Source organism: Pseudorca crassidens, chromosome 4, assembly GCF_039906515.1.
Source record: "Pseudorca crassidens isolate mPseCra1 chromosome 4, mPseCra1.hap1, whole genome shotgun sequence".
Lineage (NCBI taxonomy): Eukaryota > Metazoa > Chordata > Mammalia > Artiodactyla > Delphinidae > Pseudorca > Pseudorca crassidens.
In genome coordinates, this window is record NC_090299.1 from 20,574,668 (window position 1) to 20,593,546 (window position 18,879).

The 18,879-nt window shown below is 38.6% G+C and overlaps 1 protein-coding gene across 3 annotated transcripts in view; it reads left to right on the forward strand.

The window, feature by feature from the left end:
• Positions 1–18,879, forward strand: part of PRDM5 (PR/SET domain 5) — a 207,742-nt gene that overhangs the window by 58,524 nt on the left and 130,339 nt on the right. For all 3 annotated transcript variants that reach the window (XM_067735178.1, XM_067735179.1, XM_067735180.1), the window contains exon 3: positions 8,425–8,547. In XM_067735178.1, coding sequence (XP_067591279.1) covers positions 8,425–8,547 — 123 coding nt within the window. The remainder of the gene's footprint in view (positions 1–8,424; positions 8,548–18,879) is intronic.

The following is an 18,879-nucleotide window of genomic DNA, read 5'->3' on the forward strand; positions in this document are numbered from 1 at the left end:
CTGTTGACAAATTTGTATGCCATTCATTCAGCAACTGGAACTAGCCTCATCTTGTGTGTTGGGGATTCCCAAGACTACCCCACATTCAGAGATTCACTAGAAGGACTCCTGGGACTCAGTATATAGTTGTACTCATGGGTAAGATTTATTTCAGTGATGTAGCGAGGCGGTACGGCTGGATCATAAGGGAAGAAGGCTCAGGTAGAGTCTGGAGGAACCCATGTATAGATTTCCTTACGCTTTCTCCCTCCCATGAGGGGTCACACAGAGCTCACTCTTCTCCCAGTCATGAAGAAGCAGCCACACACGTGTGATGTTTCTGTACAGGGAGACCCATTAGAAATTCAGTACCCAAGATTTTTACTGGGGGCTTGTAGGCACCTTCTGCCTTAGCATGCACCAAAATTCCAGATTCCCAGAAGAAAAGCAGGTGTTCAGCATAAACCGTAGTGTTTACACTGTCCAGGAACAGTGAACCACCCTTACCCATTAACTATTTACTGGGGGCACCCTGAGAACACAAGTTCCCATTGCCAGTCAAAGGCCAATCTTACAAGCAGGCCTCTGAGGCCTGCTGGGTTTACTCCTTTCGCAAACCTTGTCTACTGAAAGATTTTCATAACATACTCTTGTCTAATATCCTATTTTCACTTCGGTCCATCCTCAGGACTTGGAACTGTGTGTTACTTTACATCTGTATGTACTAAATGTTTTTGAAATGAATGAAGTTTATTTGTCCATCTACTTTATAATAACCAGGCATTGCTCTGTGGGTGTTTTGTTTAAATCATGTTTTGTTTCTTTATTAATACTGAAGATGTTGAATAAGGGAACTATATTCTAGAATTTCATTTGTTGCTTCTCATGGCATGTTTTAAAATAACTGATAAAGAACTGCACGGTAGATGTTGTTAAATAAATGTTGCTTACTGATAACTAATGTTACCTTTTAGAATTCTTCAGCACAGAACTGTGGTTGTTGGATGATTATAAGAAGGGAAAGGATGAGCCTTGGTGATTGGGAAATACTTGATTGCCTTAGGTGTATTCTTATAATAAGATAATTCATTTGTTTCTTTATCGAGGAAGTTGCGTATATTTTGAAGACGTGAATGAAGAGAGTACAGTTAATTTAAATGGGCTGGGCAGATTCAATTTTAATAGCTGTAGAAAAGCTATATATTTAGGAAAAATCTAAAAACAGTGACTACACCAGTGGAATTTGGGTTAGGAGATAAGAATCAAAGGAAAAATGGATCTTTCTTTTTCTTTTTTCTCCCTGTGGACTGCACAGTGCTCTTTGTTTTTCAGTGTTTCTATAACCCTTGCCCAGAAACGTTCAGATACAAAGCATCATCTTTTAAAAACAATATCAAAACTATGATCTCTGGATCTTGGAGATTATCATTGTTTTTTTATATGACCAACTCTTTGAAATGCTTTCCTGTCTGATAAGTAGAGTTTTGCTACTAAAATTTTCATATTTTTGCCATATTTTCTGTGCCCTTTTAATATACCGTAGGGAGGGTTCTCCAAAAGCTGACTTCAAGGCTTTGTCTAAGTCTCAAATCTGTATTAAAAATTGAGCAACGCTATAGGCTCATAAAACTTTAACCAGATTTAAAGTTTTGTGAATCATTTCTAATGGATCTGATGGATCACACCAAATTGTCAAAAGACATGCTGACTTTATTAATGTGGTTTTCTGATTCTTTGGTGAAATAATACTTTACTTATAGAGAAGTTACCTGTCTTATGATATTGACAAAATCAAATGTAAAAAAAAAAAGCCACTAAGCAGTCCAAATGGATGCCACAGTATTTATACACTATCTTTTGCATGTTCTTTACAGAAAACCCCTAAAGCGGTGGGTATAATAAGCTAATGCCAGCTAAATTTACTTTATTCTGTATGCAGTAAAAAACTAGTCTATCCAAAAATGTCACTGAAATCTGACTGTCTGAACATGTTTATAAAACTGTAGAAAGGGACAGTGGCTACACTGCTAAGGCTCTCTCATAAATTTACCATGGAAAAGATGATATGCTTTTCACTGTGTCTTTCACGTTGTCATGTCAGTTATTTCTTCTTTTAAAAAATTAGCCCAATTTAAAAAGTACTTTGAAAAGCAAGATATGGAGTGCTTTTCAAGTAAGTCTCTCATTACCTCTTATAAATTATTTTTGAACTTTTAAAGGAAATAAAGGCAAGACAGTTTAAAAAAGGACACATTAGCTGAGCTTTTAGTGAATAAAATATTTATTGAGACAGTACCAAATAAAAGGTTTCCATCTCTGAAACAATCTGTACAGGTGCCCAAGTACAGGATTTGCTTACCTACAGAAACCTAACCGAGTTCCTCGGTTAAACTTGCCTTTGACGGTATCAGGAGAACTTCCTTGATACAGCTTACGTGATTAAAAAGGCAACCTCAGCTAAGATGTGGCAACCAAAAAAGCTTTTGTGATTTCAAATTGCGTCAGTAGAGACAGTGCCCAGATCATAATAGTCCTTTGTGTGCTGACTTCTGTCCCGTGTTAAGAGAGTTTTGACAGATTAGTGTGCATCTATATGGGGACAACCAGGATGGTGAAGGAACGTTTATCACATCAGACAAGGAAAGAGTTATTTTCTTGTAGAAGAGAAAGTGTAGAGAAGGAGGGACTCCAGCCTTCAGAAATTTGAAGGGCTGTATGTACGTAGGAGAGAAATTAAAACTACTGAAAGGACAGAGCTGGGATTGAATGCAGTTGGTCACAGAGCAACATGTTTGAATTTGGCGTAAGGAAGAGTGTCAGCTCAGCTGAAACTACACCTGGGTTTGCTACTACCTAGTAATGGCACCTGTTCTTACTTCAGGTGTCCAAGCAGAGGCTACTTGTATGTATTTGGGTTTGAATAGGGGTTTTTAGGATATCCTTCATGTTTGTTCCTTGAAAAAGCTGACATGGCAGAAAAATGGTACATACGTGCCCAGCTGTGCTGTTGAAAGCAGTGTTCGTCTTTAAGAATGTCTGTTAGTTGCTGTGAGCCTCACTTTCCTCAGTGTACTGATAACTTTGTGATTGCAAAATATTCATTGGTATAAAGAAGTCATGCATCTTATTCCTTTGAGGCTCACGCAGTGTCTGTGAGGTCACAGGGCAGGGACTGTCATCCCCGTTTTAGAGGTCAGGAGACCATGGCTCAGCTCAGCTAGAGGAAATGACTCACCCTATGCGATACAGTCAGAGCTTGGCTCACATCTGGCCTTTTGATTCCTGGTCCAGCATTTTTACCATTTTTTACCACTCTAGAATGCCTTCTTGAGGTTCCTTCCAGCTTGAAATATTTAGGGCACTAATTATTTATAATGAAAAAGAGACTTTATTTTTCTCATCAGTCTTTTTAAGTTATTTAATTTTGTGTGTATTATATTATGGATGTTATTCAGTAAAGAGTCATCTGTAACAGCCTGTGTTTTCCCTCTGTGTGCTTTGCCGTCTGAGGACGGGGGTTCTGGGGATTAGGATCATGAGACACTATGTGGGGGAGATATAAGTAGATATGCTACGGTGATACGTGTGTGTGTGTTTAAAGGCACCAAAGCTGGGAAGAATTTTAGACTGAATACTTTGAAAAATCAACAGGAAAGGGCATCCCTGGTGGCGCAGTGGTTGAGAGTCCGCCTGCCGATGCAGGGGACACGGGTTCGTGCCCCGGTCCGGGAGGATCCCACATGCCGCGGAGCGCCTGGGCCCGTGAGCCATGGCCGCTGAGCCTGCGCTCCGCGGCGGGAGAGGCCACAACAGTGAGAGGCCCTCATACCGCAAAAAAAAAAAAAAAAAAATCAACCATCCCTTTGCTTAGAAACTGTAAATCATTAGCATTTCCTAGGGATGATCTTTGCTGATTTCTGAAAGTGTGTCTCTTTAGTTTAAATCTGACAACAGTGTGCTGTCAGAATTGATTATTTGAGCACACTTAGTTTTTTGTGGTCCTAAAGATATCATGAAGCCTGGGTAATTAAATACTGAAGGCAGGGCATCTGGCCTTCAGTTAAAAACAATTGCCGAAAGAATGCCTGTAATTTAAATACAAAAATATGATGACATTTTATCCTCTAAAGACATCCATACTCTAAATCTTAGTTCTTAAAACTACCTTCTTTGAAAAGTCTTGTTGAAAGACAGAAAGGAAAATATATTTTCTTTAATAAATCAACATAACATATTGTGACTTCTAATTAAGGATATTATTTGTATATTTTTGGAACTGACTATATTTCACTGCCATTAAATTTTACCATATGTTAAATAAAATTCCATTGGGTACATTTTGCCCTGTCTGGGGACCAATCTGGCTGATTAGCTTTGCTCTGGGAACCCTGATGTCCTGTATGTGTTGAGTGAAAGATTCCTCAGGCATTCAGAATAATTGAAGGAAAATAATAGAGTAACGTTGTCGACCCTTCTGCTGTGAAAATGAACCATCCAAGTAATAAATAAGCTTTTCTGTCTATAGTTGACACAATTTAACGGAAAATACTTAAATTTAAGGAAAGAAAAATTCTTATATATTTTATTTGATTACATATTTCCATTTCTTTCATTTACATGTTAGGGTTTACTTTTGTTGAGCTGAGTCTTTCTGTGATTTCTTCTGTCCTTTGCTGGGTGGGAAGACAAACTGTGACATATTTAACGCTGCTGATCTTTAATCTGGAAAAAAGACAGATCCGTTGTAGCACATTATCTTGGACCTTGCAAAAGGACGTCGGTAGCATTTGACAGAGCGGAGAACCTGCCAAGTTCCTGCGCAGTGATAATTTTCATTTAATATACAGTGACAGAGTCCTAGAGATATGAATGACTGGATTAAAGGGGGAAGGTTTTCATGTTCACATGAGGGTTTCTTTCCCTTTCCTACTTTAGCTAACTTATTTTTGTGTAACTGGCTTAGGAAGACTGTGCAGATCAGAGTTTGGGATTGAGATGGTTTTTACTGCAAGATGAGAATTTGACTTCTTTGTAGCCCCAGGTATTCAGAAGATGACCCTCCGTAGGACAGTAACCAATACACTTCATTTCCATGAAAATTCAAATAGAATAAGATGGCATTTGGAAAACTAGTTTTGAAAGGAAAAACAATACACATTGGCTGCAAAGGTCAGTTCGATGCTGGAACATGGTACTAAGAGGAATTTTGGATCTTCTTTATTCATTAGTCTTTAAAAAAATGTTCAATTTATTCCCTCAGGGTTCAGTATCAAATTAAAATAGATAAATGGAGACTTTAATAATAGCCATCTGTCTAGAGTTTTTTTGATTTGGTTTCTCTGGGAAGAGGAAAGATGGATTAGATTATCCTTGGATGTCTCTTAGATATTTCAGTGAGGAGAATGCCGGGGTTAGGGTAGGAAGATAAAAGTCATGTGAGCAGATAATCCAGCAGCTTGCAGTGAAGTGTTGAGGACTGGAATGGAGGAACGAGGAAAGGACCAGCCACTCGAAAGCTGGAGAAAACAGGTAGCCTGCAAAGACTGTGCAGGGACTTAAGAGTCACTTGGGTAAGGATGTTTAGAGCGAAACAAATGGGCAATGGCTCTGTTAATGAACAAAACAAGTTATCTCAAATATGAATGTGTAGGCCACTGTAGTATATCATTATAGTGTTGTTATGAGAGTATAAGTGATAATATATAAATTTAGATTATTGAATGTGACAAATCTTGTAAGAATTTTAATAAAAAATTAAATTGTGCATGTCTCTTAAGCCAGAATATGATGTGAGAAGGTAATAGACAACCAGAAAGTGCATACATCTAATGGACTGGAATTGAGTGGCTGAGTCATTCAACATAGCTGGAGCCAAAGGGCCTGGGAAAAAGCTGAAAAAATAAGGAACAAACAATGCCCCTGGTAAAATGGGCTTATTATAATAAGTCACAGAGAAATCTTTGTTGTGTTTCACATCTTTGAAGAAAGAATTTCAAATGTCAAACACATCTGATATATATTGTACTTAATACTGGGTAACAAATGTATAGCTAAGAAGAGCCATTAACCAGTTTCTGTAGGTAGTTTTCTCCTCTCAAATGCGGTCTGCCATGGGCGAGCACGCTGGTGTTTCCCTACATAGAATCAGTTGGACTGTGTGGATTTCAACAACAGTTGTAGGTTTTAGATTTCAGTTCTGAGAAAATTTATCTTTCAGGTATCTAGTGGCGATGCTACCTGTTCTGCTTAATTTAGTTGTTTGTCAATATAAACAGTTTTGTTACTGTAGCTGTGGAGGAGCCTGGAAAGGAGATTTTATACCCAGATATTTAGAATTACCTTTTTACTCTGCTTAAACACATGTGAACTGGTGTCCTCTTTGAAGAGGGGTTGTAGAGTGTCCTATTTTTCCCAGCAGTGTGGCTGGACATTTTTGGCATCACCCAGTGGGCAGTGAGGGTTCTGAGTTAACGGCTAAGCAGGAAGGCAGGACAGTTTTCAAGGGCCTCCCAAAGCAGATCTCAGCGTGAGATCGTTATTTAGTGAGAAATTCCCATAGCTTCACACCTAAACATACGAGATGTAAATATGATGTATTTATAGTCTTACGTTCTTTTAGCGATTACAGTATAGAAAATTAAATCCCTGCTTTCCAGTGAGGGTCTGCCATTTATTAGAGAGATTTTTAAATGATTATTGAGGATCCTTGGGCCCTTAAGAAAACAGGGATTGTTTGAGAAACATGGCAGATATAAGATACAAGGGGCAGGCTAACTGTATTTTTTCCCAGACAATATGTATTAGAATCTTGAATATCAGTCCTTGCAGTGCATGCAGCAGATGTTCTTACACAGCAGCTTTTGGGTAACTTGACCTGTAGGGGTGGCTTCTTGGTTTCCAGGTCAGCGCACGATCTGGCCTATGGCAGCCTGTCTGATCTCAACGCCCACCATGGCCTATGCCAGCCTGTCTGATCTCAACGCCCACCATTGTCTTGGTGCTCCTTCTGTTCCAGCCTCATGACCTTCTTGCTGTTCTTAATTTGTTTCCAACTCAGGGCCTTTCTGTTTGCCCTTTACTTGCTGTTCCCTCTAGCCTGGAACCACACTTTCCTGAGCTCTCCCCTGGGCTGTGCCCTCCCTTCATTTAGGACTCTTTTCAGGTCATCTCATCAGAGAGGCTTTGCCTGACCAGCTCATCTGGAAGAGCCCTTCTCCCCTCACTCTGCATCCTCCTCTTATCCTTTAGTTGTCTTCATAGCACTTACCTTTACCTGAAGTTATATTCTGTGCTTGTTTGCTCTTAAGTGCTGTGAGGTCAGGCTTCATCTATCTGTCTTGTTCACTGAAAGATTCCCAGTGCATTAGCAGTACTTGGCACTATGGTAGGGACTCAGTCAGTATTTGTTCAGTGAATGAATGATTGTCCAAATGTATCATGAAAATACGTACCTTATTAGGCTAGTTGTGCTTTACTTTATAAAAGTTTGGAGGTCTGGAATTTGTTTTTTCCCACTCCAAGTCAGTGAAGGTATAGTGTTTATATTTGTGTTACTTGGTGTTAGAGATGTGGAGTGCTAATCACGCATTGCTTCCCCCCCCTCCTCAATTCCAATTGAATATAAACACACAATGAACATTGGGTAGAGATTGGTATATGTTTTATTAAACTGAGCAAGTGCCCAGTACCCTACAATGCAGAGGTTTTGAGAAGCTAGATTCGAAGCAACTTGGATTCAAGAATGCCCAGTGGAGTACTTGCTCCTTTGGCAGTTACCCTCCTCCCCTGATTGAGAGTTGAGTAAATTTGACCGAGAGGGTTTATGGCAAGAAACAAAAAACAGAGAGCCCACCGTCGTTCTCAGCAAGACATGAGCAGGCCATGAAAGGACAAAATTGAACTTGTTTTATTCATCCACTAGTTAAAAATGTGAATTGTGGCCCAGGGGATGTCAGATTCCACTGGTTAGATTAGCAAATTCTCCGCATATGGAAATGATTCCGTAGGCAGGTGGAGAGAGAAATTGAAAGGATTTATCCAGCTCCACCCCTCCCACTTGGGGAACCAAGCAGCCCTGCCGTCTTGGGTGGAAAGAAAGGGGATGGTTTGCAATTATAGTTATCCCCTGAACAATTGCATTTGTGACACATATATTGAAATACACCTACAAATAAATAATCTTGACCAGAAAAGAGCTATCAACACCGGATGTTTCTGAGAGTTGATTGCAATTGTGAGTCATCTAGACATCTGCCAAATTAAAGTAGGCTCTGTTTGTACATATGTTTAAAGGGAAGAACGGATGTTAATCCAGCATCTATTCAACACCTGTTAATAAGAAAGGTAATACTTATAAAAAATATCATGTTATTTTTAGTATGGGTAATCTATTTAGTATGGTTAGTATTAACTTCAAGTACAAATTCAGGAGCTTTTATGTTTCAGGTTCGTGGGAGTAAGGGAGAAGTTCTGTACATATTGGATGCTACCAACCCACGGCACTCCAACTGGCTTCGCTTTGTCCATGAGGCACCATCTCAGGAGCAGAAGAACTTGGCTGCCATTCAGGTGAGCTTATTTGCTTCTTATTTGTACTCTGTACTGCGAGGGGAATGAACTAATTTATAACTGTACTCCCTGTTTTAAATTTATTTCCCAATGACCTGCTTCAAATAACAGTAACTAACTCATAAAAGCAGAGAAATCTTATCTAGGCAGCATGTGCAGGAAAGGGCAAGCCTAGCTGTAAATTGACACCAGATCACTCACTTTATGAGAATCCTTGAGGGAATGAATTACATGGGCTGATATTGTCCTTGGCGGCTTCTGCTTTCAAGTACTTTTAATTCACTCCGTGAATGTTTATTGATAGTTTTTCTGTTTGATGGTTTATTTGGCTCATAGCACCACATTCTGTGTTATTGTTTGGGAAAGGCTTCATGGAGAAAGCTTATTTGGGTATATCCCTATGACTGTACTCTGAGCTTCTTGAGGGTATTGTATTACTCAGGGTTTTCAGAGAAACAGAACCAATAGGATCTATGTATCTATATCTGTATATCTATATCTATGATGTATAGCTATCTATCTGTCAGTCCATCCATCCATCCATCCAGAGAGAGAAAGAAAGAGACTGAGAAAGAGGCTCATTGTAAGGAATTGGAGGCTGGCAAGTCCAAAATCTGCAGCGCCGATGTCCCACTTTGAGTCCAGAGGCAACAGGCTGCTGTAGAACAAGGAACAGCTGATGGATGGTCTAGTTCAAGTCTGATGACTGGAAGGCTGCTGTAGAATCAGCAAGAGCTAGTGTCCCACTTGAAAGGCTGTCAGGCCCGAAGCGTGGATATTCCAGTTTAAAGGCCATCAGGCAAAAGAATTCTCTTTTACTTGGGGGAAGGAGACCCTTTTGTTCTTGTCAGGACTTCAGCTGATTGGCCGAGACCCACCTACATTGTGGAGGGCAATCTCCTTTACTCAAATTCATGCATTAAAACGTTAATCTCATTCAAAAGCACCCTCACAGAAAAACCCAGAGTAGTGTTTGAAAGACTGTCTGGGTGCCCTGTGGCCCAGTCATGCTGGCACATAAAATTAACTCTGCCAGGTGGGATCAATGTTTTCCTGAATTCGTATCCCTATATCTTAGTATAGTGCTACACACAACATTAGTCTCTAATACAAACTGTGAGTTGAACTTCAGTGATCCCTCGGTGGAAATTAAGGGAAGAAGAGAAAAGGTCAAGGCAAGGAGTTTTTAGAGGGGCTCTATAATTAAAACTCACTGGACAGATCATTAAGAGAATAAAGAAACATTACATTCTGTTGGGGAATTAACTTATCACATGTGAAAACTCAGCTCCTGAATCCTAAACTGCAGAAGAGGAAGCAAAGCTATGGTTGGCAGAAGCAAGAGGGAAGGGGAACGAATAAGGGAACTAACAGTTCTTTGAGTATTTACCCATGTGCACTATTCTAGAAGCTTCATATATATTATGTCATTTATTCAAAACTCTGAGAGCTTACGCTGATTTCACTCAATTCCAAGTCTAAGACCAACAGGAGCAAGAGGGAAAAATGCACAGAATTAGGTTTTAAAGTAACCAGAAAACACAGTCATTTAGAATATTTCATTTCCTGATGTTATTAGCTCACCAGATTTCTTCAGTAAAAAGAAGTAGTGGATCACCAGTGTGATTACTGTTTCTTTTGGTATGGATAAATGAGTGATGACTTACCAAAGGGCCACGTGGGGGATGCAAAATAGGATGTTTTGGCAGCCAGCTGTATTCAAGCCACTTTTTAGATTGTTCATGACATGTGTTGATCCAATCACACATTGAAGTTGATCTCTTTTTTTTAATTTGTAGACGTTATTTTTTTTCAAGTATTTTATATTTTTTTATGGTTTTCTGAGGCATACTTATCTCACGGGATCTTCAGTTATATCCTAATTTTAATTTACAGACTCAGTTTAAGTGTTCCCTTGTAAATGTTAACAATATCAAAATTGCCTGTAGAACCATGAAACCTAATTTAGGGAAACCCATTGTTTTGTAGGTTCTTCATTATTGTGTTTTAGAGAATATTATTCTGTTTAAACTAGATTCTTTTCTTCTTATGCTTAAATAATGATTTTAAGCTGTTCTCAAATTCCTTTTTGGGCATTTCTTCCTATTGGCTGTTATTTCTGTAGCATCGGTAGCTCTCTCCATTTGCCCAAACTTTCAAGGTGTAATATGCTCAGCTTTGAGTTTTGCCCCAGAATCTCTCATCAGGTTTATCCTTGTTGAAGAGTTCCCTTCAACTGTACATTTTGCTTATACTGAATTCTTTAGTTAACGGATTGCTGTCAGTAAGTGTTTGTCTCCATCTTTCGCTACCCAGATTTGCTACTCTATGCCCTGTTTATTTCATCATATTGTAGCCACCTACACTTCTCTCCTTTTTGGTAACCAGGATTTCTAAGACTTACACAGTTTTCATGTTAATTCGGTGTATTCAGTGCAGTACTTTTCTTCCTCTATTTCAACTGTGTTTCTTTCCTTGAAAGCAAATAGGAATCTACAAAAGATGACTGTTGCAACTTTGGTACTCCAAGATGTTATTGTTTGACTTGCTAATAGGGGGTGAAGTGGGAGTGGCAGTAGAGTAGGACTCATAAACTAGCTGGAGGCTATGTGAAGTTTCACACTTGAATTTAATTAGAATCTGTGACTGTTCAGAGGCCACTGTGAGAGTCTTTGGGTGCAGAAGTGATGACAGTGCCTTTAATTCCTTTTAACGTGGTTTTGGCCTTTCCTAAGGGGGGGTTGAGTGCGGTGCTACCATGTTTCTTGCCATGGAGCACAGTATGCATCTTTGCTAGCTCCCTTGAGGTAACGTCTTTCTTACTTGAACAGTAGCTGGAGAAGTGGATTGCTCAGGGTTCAAAATCACATTTGAGCTAGAGGCAGAGAGCTTAATATTTGGGTCACATGGCTGACAGTGATATCATCCTTCTGATTAGTTGGGATTATCTCCTGAGGACTGCGTTCCAGAAACACTGAATTGGTAAGAGAAGATCATAATGTTTCCTGCAAAGCATTATGAATCACTTGCCTTCCAAGTTGCATCTGAAATTCAGGGTATTCAGGAAATTTTTTATTTGAGCTGTGTGTCCCAGGAGTGAAGTAAATGAGAAACATTTGTGGCTATGTGGCTTGCTTGGTGGAAAACGTCAATACTTGGTCCAGTTTTTTTGGACAAGGGATTAAGAATTCAAGGTCTGTTTTGGCAGAGGATGGGAACTCTTTTTTGGAGACTCAGTTATACTTCTAGTTTTGCAATTTATTTGATTTTGGAAGACTTGCTTTGGAAATGATGATTTAAATATCTGAATTACTGAAGAAGGGTCTCATAGGCTAACAGTTCCTCCCACATGCGCACATTTCAGAATAATCAGTTGAACTGGATGTTCAGACCCATGAAAACTATTTCTGACTAAACCAGAAAATTCTAAACATGAAAGATTTGGCTTAAAATGAACCAAGAGAATTCTTAAGCTCCGTAAGGAACGGGTGATTCTTATTAAATGCTAATTTTATTATACTAAAGGAAAAAAATATGTAATATTTGAAAAGTAATTGAACTACTTAGTGTTTTGCAGGCTTTTGAAAATTTCTGATCTTTTGGTAGAAAACTATTTGTTTAAATACAGAATTATGTCATTTAAAGTTAAAACTTGGAATTCTTTAGTCATTTCAGAACTAGAGTATTGTATCTCATGTTCTTAAGACATGTGTCCAGACATACCTTTCCTGGGACTTTTCACAGTATATTATCTTATCAACGTAATGAAAGATGGCTTGTTGTTCTAAAAAAAAAAAAAAAAAAAAAGGAGCATATGGAAGAATATTTGGGTCTTGGTCCACTACTCTGTGAGGGGTGCCAGGGGATGGGGTGGTCTAACTAAGTCTAGAGGGCACTGGGCTTTGAGCTGAGCTTGTGGTATCAAAAGAGCTCCACCCTGATTCCGATGTCAGTTTGGTTTCCCCATTACCAGGAAAGCTATTTTATTACATATTATTTGCTCTCCTACCTGTGCCTTGTGAGAGGATGGACAATCTTAGACAGTTTATCCCAGAGTCTTTTCTGGTGACACATGGCATTTCAGTATGAAGAAGTGGGAGATCAGATGTGACTCTCCAAGGAGAGCAGCAACTTGCGTGTTTTTAGAGCCCAAATAGTACTTTCTCCATTGTCATCAAGCCACCAAGGTCAACAGGCTTATCAAATAGTGTTGATGCAGAATGGTACCAGCCAAGCAGCCAACCAAAAGAAATATCAAAAGGATTTCTCACTTATACCCAAAATTATACATAGTTTCCTCTAATTCTGTTTCTTCCCTATTTCTATTTTTTTCCTATCAGATTTATACAAATGGTATTTCTACAATATTTTCTAGACTCTGTATGTTACAGAATTGTAAGGTGCAGCTCTCTGGCGATTTCCTTCAATAAAATATCAGTTAAATAACTTGCAGGTCTGTCTTTTAATGGGTTATCTTCCAGTAAGGTACATATTTGTCTTTCACTAGGGTAAAAATTTAAACTAAATTAAAATCACAAGTAATTGGTCCTATGAGGTTTTAAATACCAACCCTACTGTTGCCCTATGTTCCTACAGGGAGTGGGGGAATTTTATTACTTATCAGTTTATTATTTTCAATGAGGTTGTAGTTTATTGGTAGGAAAAATGAATATGTATAGAGAGATCTTTAAGATACATAGTGATGCCTTGAAGAATGAGTTAATCCTTAATAATGATGATGTTGGCAGCTAACCCTTTCTGCATGCTTACTGTACGCCAGTAAATGGTGATATGTATTAAAACCTTAATACTTACTGTGACACTATAATTATCATTTCCCTTTGTCACATGAGGATACTAGCACACAGAGAATCTAAGTGACTTGTCTGAGCCACACAGCCTGGGGGTAGCTGGATAGGATTTGAACCCTGGTGAATTATCTCCCCTGTCTACTCTCTGAACCTCTGTGCTCTAATACCTTAGAGCTGAGATAAATTATAAAGGAGTAAAGTCAGATTTAAAAACCTTACAGGGGGAGGGATAAATTGGGAGATTGCGATTGACGTGTACACACTGCTATATATAAAATAGTTAACTAATAAGGCCTGACAGTATAGCACAGGGAACGCTACTCAATACTCTGCAATGACCTATATGGGAAAAGAATCTAAAAAAGAGTAGGTATATGTATACGTATAACTGATTCACTTTGCTGTACACCTGAAACTATAACACAACATTGTAAATCAACTAACTATACTCCAATAACAATTAAAAAAAAAAAAACTTCCATATGTCTGAACTTGCTATTTACATATTTTGAAACTGCTGAAAATCTGCAGAACAATTTAATTTTTAAAAATATTTTTTAAAGTTATTTACATCACATACTCCTTGATCTTTTTTAAGTTCCCCAACTACCCATAATTCATTACAAAGCATTGCACTTTCTTCTTTTCATATAAAGGTGATGTCTAGGCAATATCTGTCCTGGCCTCTTTTCCCCTTTGGTTCCTTTCTTTTTGTCTTAGCTGCTAGCTAATGTGTTAAAAATGAGATAAAGTTAACATTTAGATCTCTTGAAATTAAAAAAAGTAAAATTTCAGAATCAGAGCATGTCAGGTTAGGTATAGGGGAAATTTTCGAGTAGGTAGGATTTTCTTTGTCTGTCAATCCAGAAACCATACAGGTAGTTTTCTCAACTACCTCAATTGAAGACCATCCTGCTTCCCAGTGTCCTTGTGTCACCCAGCAATAAAGTAGGATGTGTTGTTGCCTTTTGACTCATCCAAGGGTTCTATGAATCACTTTAGAGCTTTATTGGAGCTTGACTTTTGAGCTATTTTTTTTTTTTTGCATTGACAAACATTTATTTTATTTCTTATTTTAAAAATTTTTATTGGAGTATAGTTGATTTACAATGTTGTGTTAGTTTTCATATGTACAGCAAAGTGAATCAGTTAGACATATACATGTATCCACTCTTTTTTTTTTTTTTAGATTCTTTTCCCATATAGGCCATTACAGAGTATTGAGTGGAATTCCCTGTGCTCTACAGCAGGTTCTTATTAGTTATGTATTTTATATATAGTAATGTGTCTATGTCAGTCCCAATCTCCCAATTTATCCTCCCCCACCCCGCCCGCTATCCCCTGGTAACCATAAGTTTGTCTTCTACATCCATGCCTCTACTTCTGTTTTGTAAATAAGTTCAATTTGTACCCTTTTTTTTTTTAAGATTCCACATATAAGTGATATCATATGATATTTTTCAGAACGATTTTTATCTAGCCTATATTATCTCTGTGTATTTGTGGTTACGTTAGTTACATATTTGCTGTGTAACAAATTTCACCCACATTTTAACAGCTTAAAACAACAAACATTTATTATTCATACCTTTGCTGAGGGTCAGGAATTCAGGAGCAACTTAGCTGGGTGGTTCTGGAGTTCTGGCTCCAGGACTGTCACGAGGTTGCAGTCAGGTAGTCAGCTGGGGCTGTTTGGTCTTGGAAGACTTGATTAGATTCCACTTCCAAGTTCACTCACATAGCTATCGGCAGGAGGCTTCAGTTCTTCACGGTGTAAACCTTCCCTGGGACTCCTCACGACAGAGAGAAACAGCTTGCTTCTCTGAGAGTGATGTGAGGGAGAGAAAGCAGCAGTCTTTCATAACCTAATTTTGGAAATGACCTACCATACCATCATTTCTGTAGCATGCTGTTAGTCACACAGACGCAGACCAGCATGGCACAGTGCAGGAGGAGACTTCACAGGAGCGTGGATACCAGGAGGTGGGTCGTCGCTGGAGGCCGTCTTCAAGGCTGGCTACAGCAGTGGTCAGTGGGGGGAATGCACTTTATAGAAGGATGGGGTAAGGTTAGAATCAGTGACAAAACGAGGCCTTGATATAGAATCAGAAGGAATGCAGAACCCAGCCCAGTTCGGATACTGTTAAGGAAGGCCATTTTAAGCAGTAGGTTCCTGACCCTTAACCTCACTGGCTGAGCAATTTATTTAACTCGTTCAGTCAACCGATAGCTCCCAAGCATCTGCTGTGTGCCTGTGCTCAACATTGGAGATATTATAGTTAAAAAGATGATCTAGTTCCTGTTTTCATAGCAGTAAAAATAATCTTTAAAACTCTGTTCCTCTTTGTGAATTAGTGGTAATAATACCTACCTCACTGGATTTTTGTGAGGATTATATTAAATGAGATAACATATGCAAAACCCCTGACCCCTGTATGTGCCAACATATGTTAGCAAGTATTTGCATTATCACTACCCCTGCCATGTCCATAGTTGTTGTCTTTATAGTTTTGTCTCTATGTAAAACAGAACGAAATCTGTTTTATTTCCTCTAAATTCCTCTCAAGGTAGCTAATATAATTCTAAGCATGTAGAAGACTTCTCAGTAAACATTCACCACTGATAGGACAACCTGCTGGATGGAATGAGGGAAACATAAGGGGCCCGCCCCTGACTGTGGCCGCAGACGCCTGGATCCCGGCTCCTGGGCACCTCGGTTGTTGGATGCACAGGGACACACGCGACTGCTAAGGGCACTTGACCACTGTTTACCGTGACTTTGCCGGCTGTGTCTGTGTGGCCTATCTTCCCTCTGGAAAGATAATTAGGACTTTATAGATGCAAGAAATATCCTGACGTAGAAGATGTCTTGTGCTGTGCAGAGACCTTTACTAGATGCAGTGGTTTGGCAACCTTAGAGATAGGTTTGGGATCATTGTGATGTTTGCGCTAAGCCACTTTTCAGCTTTTTCAAAGAAGCAGGTTTTGTGCAGGTTGGTTGTTTCCTAAAGAACATGTCTACATTCTGCCTGCTCTCAGCTGTCTTTCAGTGAATGCTGGATACTAGTGGGGAGCATCCCTAGAAATCACTTCAAAGGCTCATCATTTTGTAACCCAGCAAAGCATTAACCGAAAGGAAGCCAGAGGGCTGAAGAGTGTGTGTTTCCTAATTGATTTGGGGCCTTTGGTAACAGGGTGTTAGAGATAGTGAATGTATGAAATAGAATTGAAAATAGAAATTCTGTGAAATGATTCTTTGTGGAGGAAAAGGTGCTGAGTCTTTTAATATTTAATTTAAATTTATTATTCATTTAGAATTAAATTCTATTTAATATTGGATTTAAAACTTAAAATTTAAAACTTAAAAAATATTTAATTAAAAATATTCCCCACACCACCAGAGCAGAAACCCAAACCACGTAATATATCGATGGTCTCACTTAGAGAAATGATTTATTCACCTATGAATTTCTGTCACTAGTCGGAGTTCCTCAAGAACAGTCTGTGTCAGTTTCGTGTGTTTTCACACTGCCCACCCTGCATGGATGCGTCTGGTGGGGCCCAGTGGGTGCTTGCTCACGTGACTCCTCTGCTGACTTTTTCCGGAACTGGTACACCTAGTTGCATGCGCCTTGTCAACTTGGAAAACCCTTATGTCTATTTCCTTTGAAATGACCGAGAGCAAATGCTTCCACTTGAACTCTGGCCTGCAGTTTGCGTGCATGTGAGTATTTGGTCAGGCAGGGACACTTTCACTCTGTCCCTGCTGAGTATGTATGGTCATGTGTACACATCTCAGTCTACAGTGTAGGCATTTTTGTCTCTTAGCCAGACGACTGTGTGGCCAATAGCACCTCATCATTATGTCAAGTCCTTTTACAGACATAACCACAGACAATCCGAGTCTTAAATTCAGATACTCTGTTGAGTAATAGCTAGACAGTCCAGTCTGGACTAACTCAGAAACCTGGGATATAGAGGAATGAAATAGCAAAGGTTAATGGGACAGGAGGTCTTTGCTGTGAAGTGGTAGGGTTCTTTCAAATCACATTTAACAAATGTAATAATGAAAGATTGGTATTTGAGAATTAATCAACATTGCATTAAATACACTGGAACCAGCCTATGCCATTACAAAGTTTAAGAAGAGGTATGGTAGAAATTAAAAAGAAGAAAGTTTAAAATCTTTTAGTTGCTAAAAAATATAGTGAAAAGAAGAGACAGTTGTTATTGATGCAGTGAAGCAAACAACATGAATACCCCATTTATCAGAGGAAGAAATTAAACTAATAAATATATATATTATATATATATTACATATAGATTATGTATGAAATTTATTTTTAAGTGTTAAAACTAAAATCTAGACACCTAAAATTAAGTATACATACTACTTGTTGCCAGGCAAGATTTTTTTGTGTGTGAACATAAAGAAGGAAATGATTTGTTTTTGTTTTTCAAAATTGGAGATATATTTTATGATACGTTTTAGATTTAGTTTTTAATGATTGGTATTAAAATAGGTAATAAACTGCAAAGTGCAATCGATGTAATGCATATAACAGAAAACACTAGAATTAGCCACATTTATTTATCAGTGACAGTTGGGTTTTCTATGGAAATTTCTATTTAGAGAAAACGACTCTATCCATTTCATGAACAGATTCTCATAAAAGGTTCAGCCACTACTAGGCAATAAAAAGTAAAATGTGAAGTTCCACATTCCATCATTGAACTGATAAAATATTCAAAAGAAGGTGTACCATTTCTCTTACAATTTATGTATCTTTCAATTGATGTAAGCCGCACAACCAAGTTACCCTGTATTCAGCTAAGTATGTTAAATTCAAGATTTTGAGGAAACTGGCTCACAAAGCCTTAGGAGAAATGTTACCTTAGAACCGAATCTAATCTTCCATAACTGTGTCTTAGTCCTCTTTGGAAATCTCACAGGATTCAAAAAAGACAGGTTGGGGAAAGGAGAAAGGACGACTGCTTACTGGGTTGTAGGCCACTGTCTGTGGTGCTTCATTGCATCAAGAAGGAGCAGAGTCCAGTGGAGGAGGAGTTCTGAGCTTGAGTATGGCCTTTCCTTTCCCTTAGAACTTTGTTTAACAGGAGTCTAGAAAGTAATTAAATGTATCATTATCATCACTGATTTATGTCAAAACTATACACACTTTTTATTACAGGGTCATCCTTCAGTATCCGTGGGAGATTGGTTCCAGGACCCTTATATATACTGAAATCTGTGGGTGCTCAAATCCCTTATGTATAAAATGGTGTAGTATAGTCAGCTCTGTGTATCCTCAGATGCAGACCCATGGATGTGGGATATGGAGGGCCTACTGTGCTTAATTAAATGGGTAATCAATTGACTAATGTGTCTGTGATTTCTTAAGTTGGTATTTAACGAACATTTTTATTAAATCCACCTCAGTGAGCAGAGATTAAAGCAGCATTTCCTGGTTTCTTTTCCTGTGGTTAAGTAAGTCCTTTGAGATATAGTTGTGTACACTTT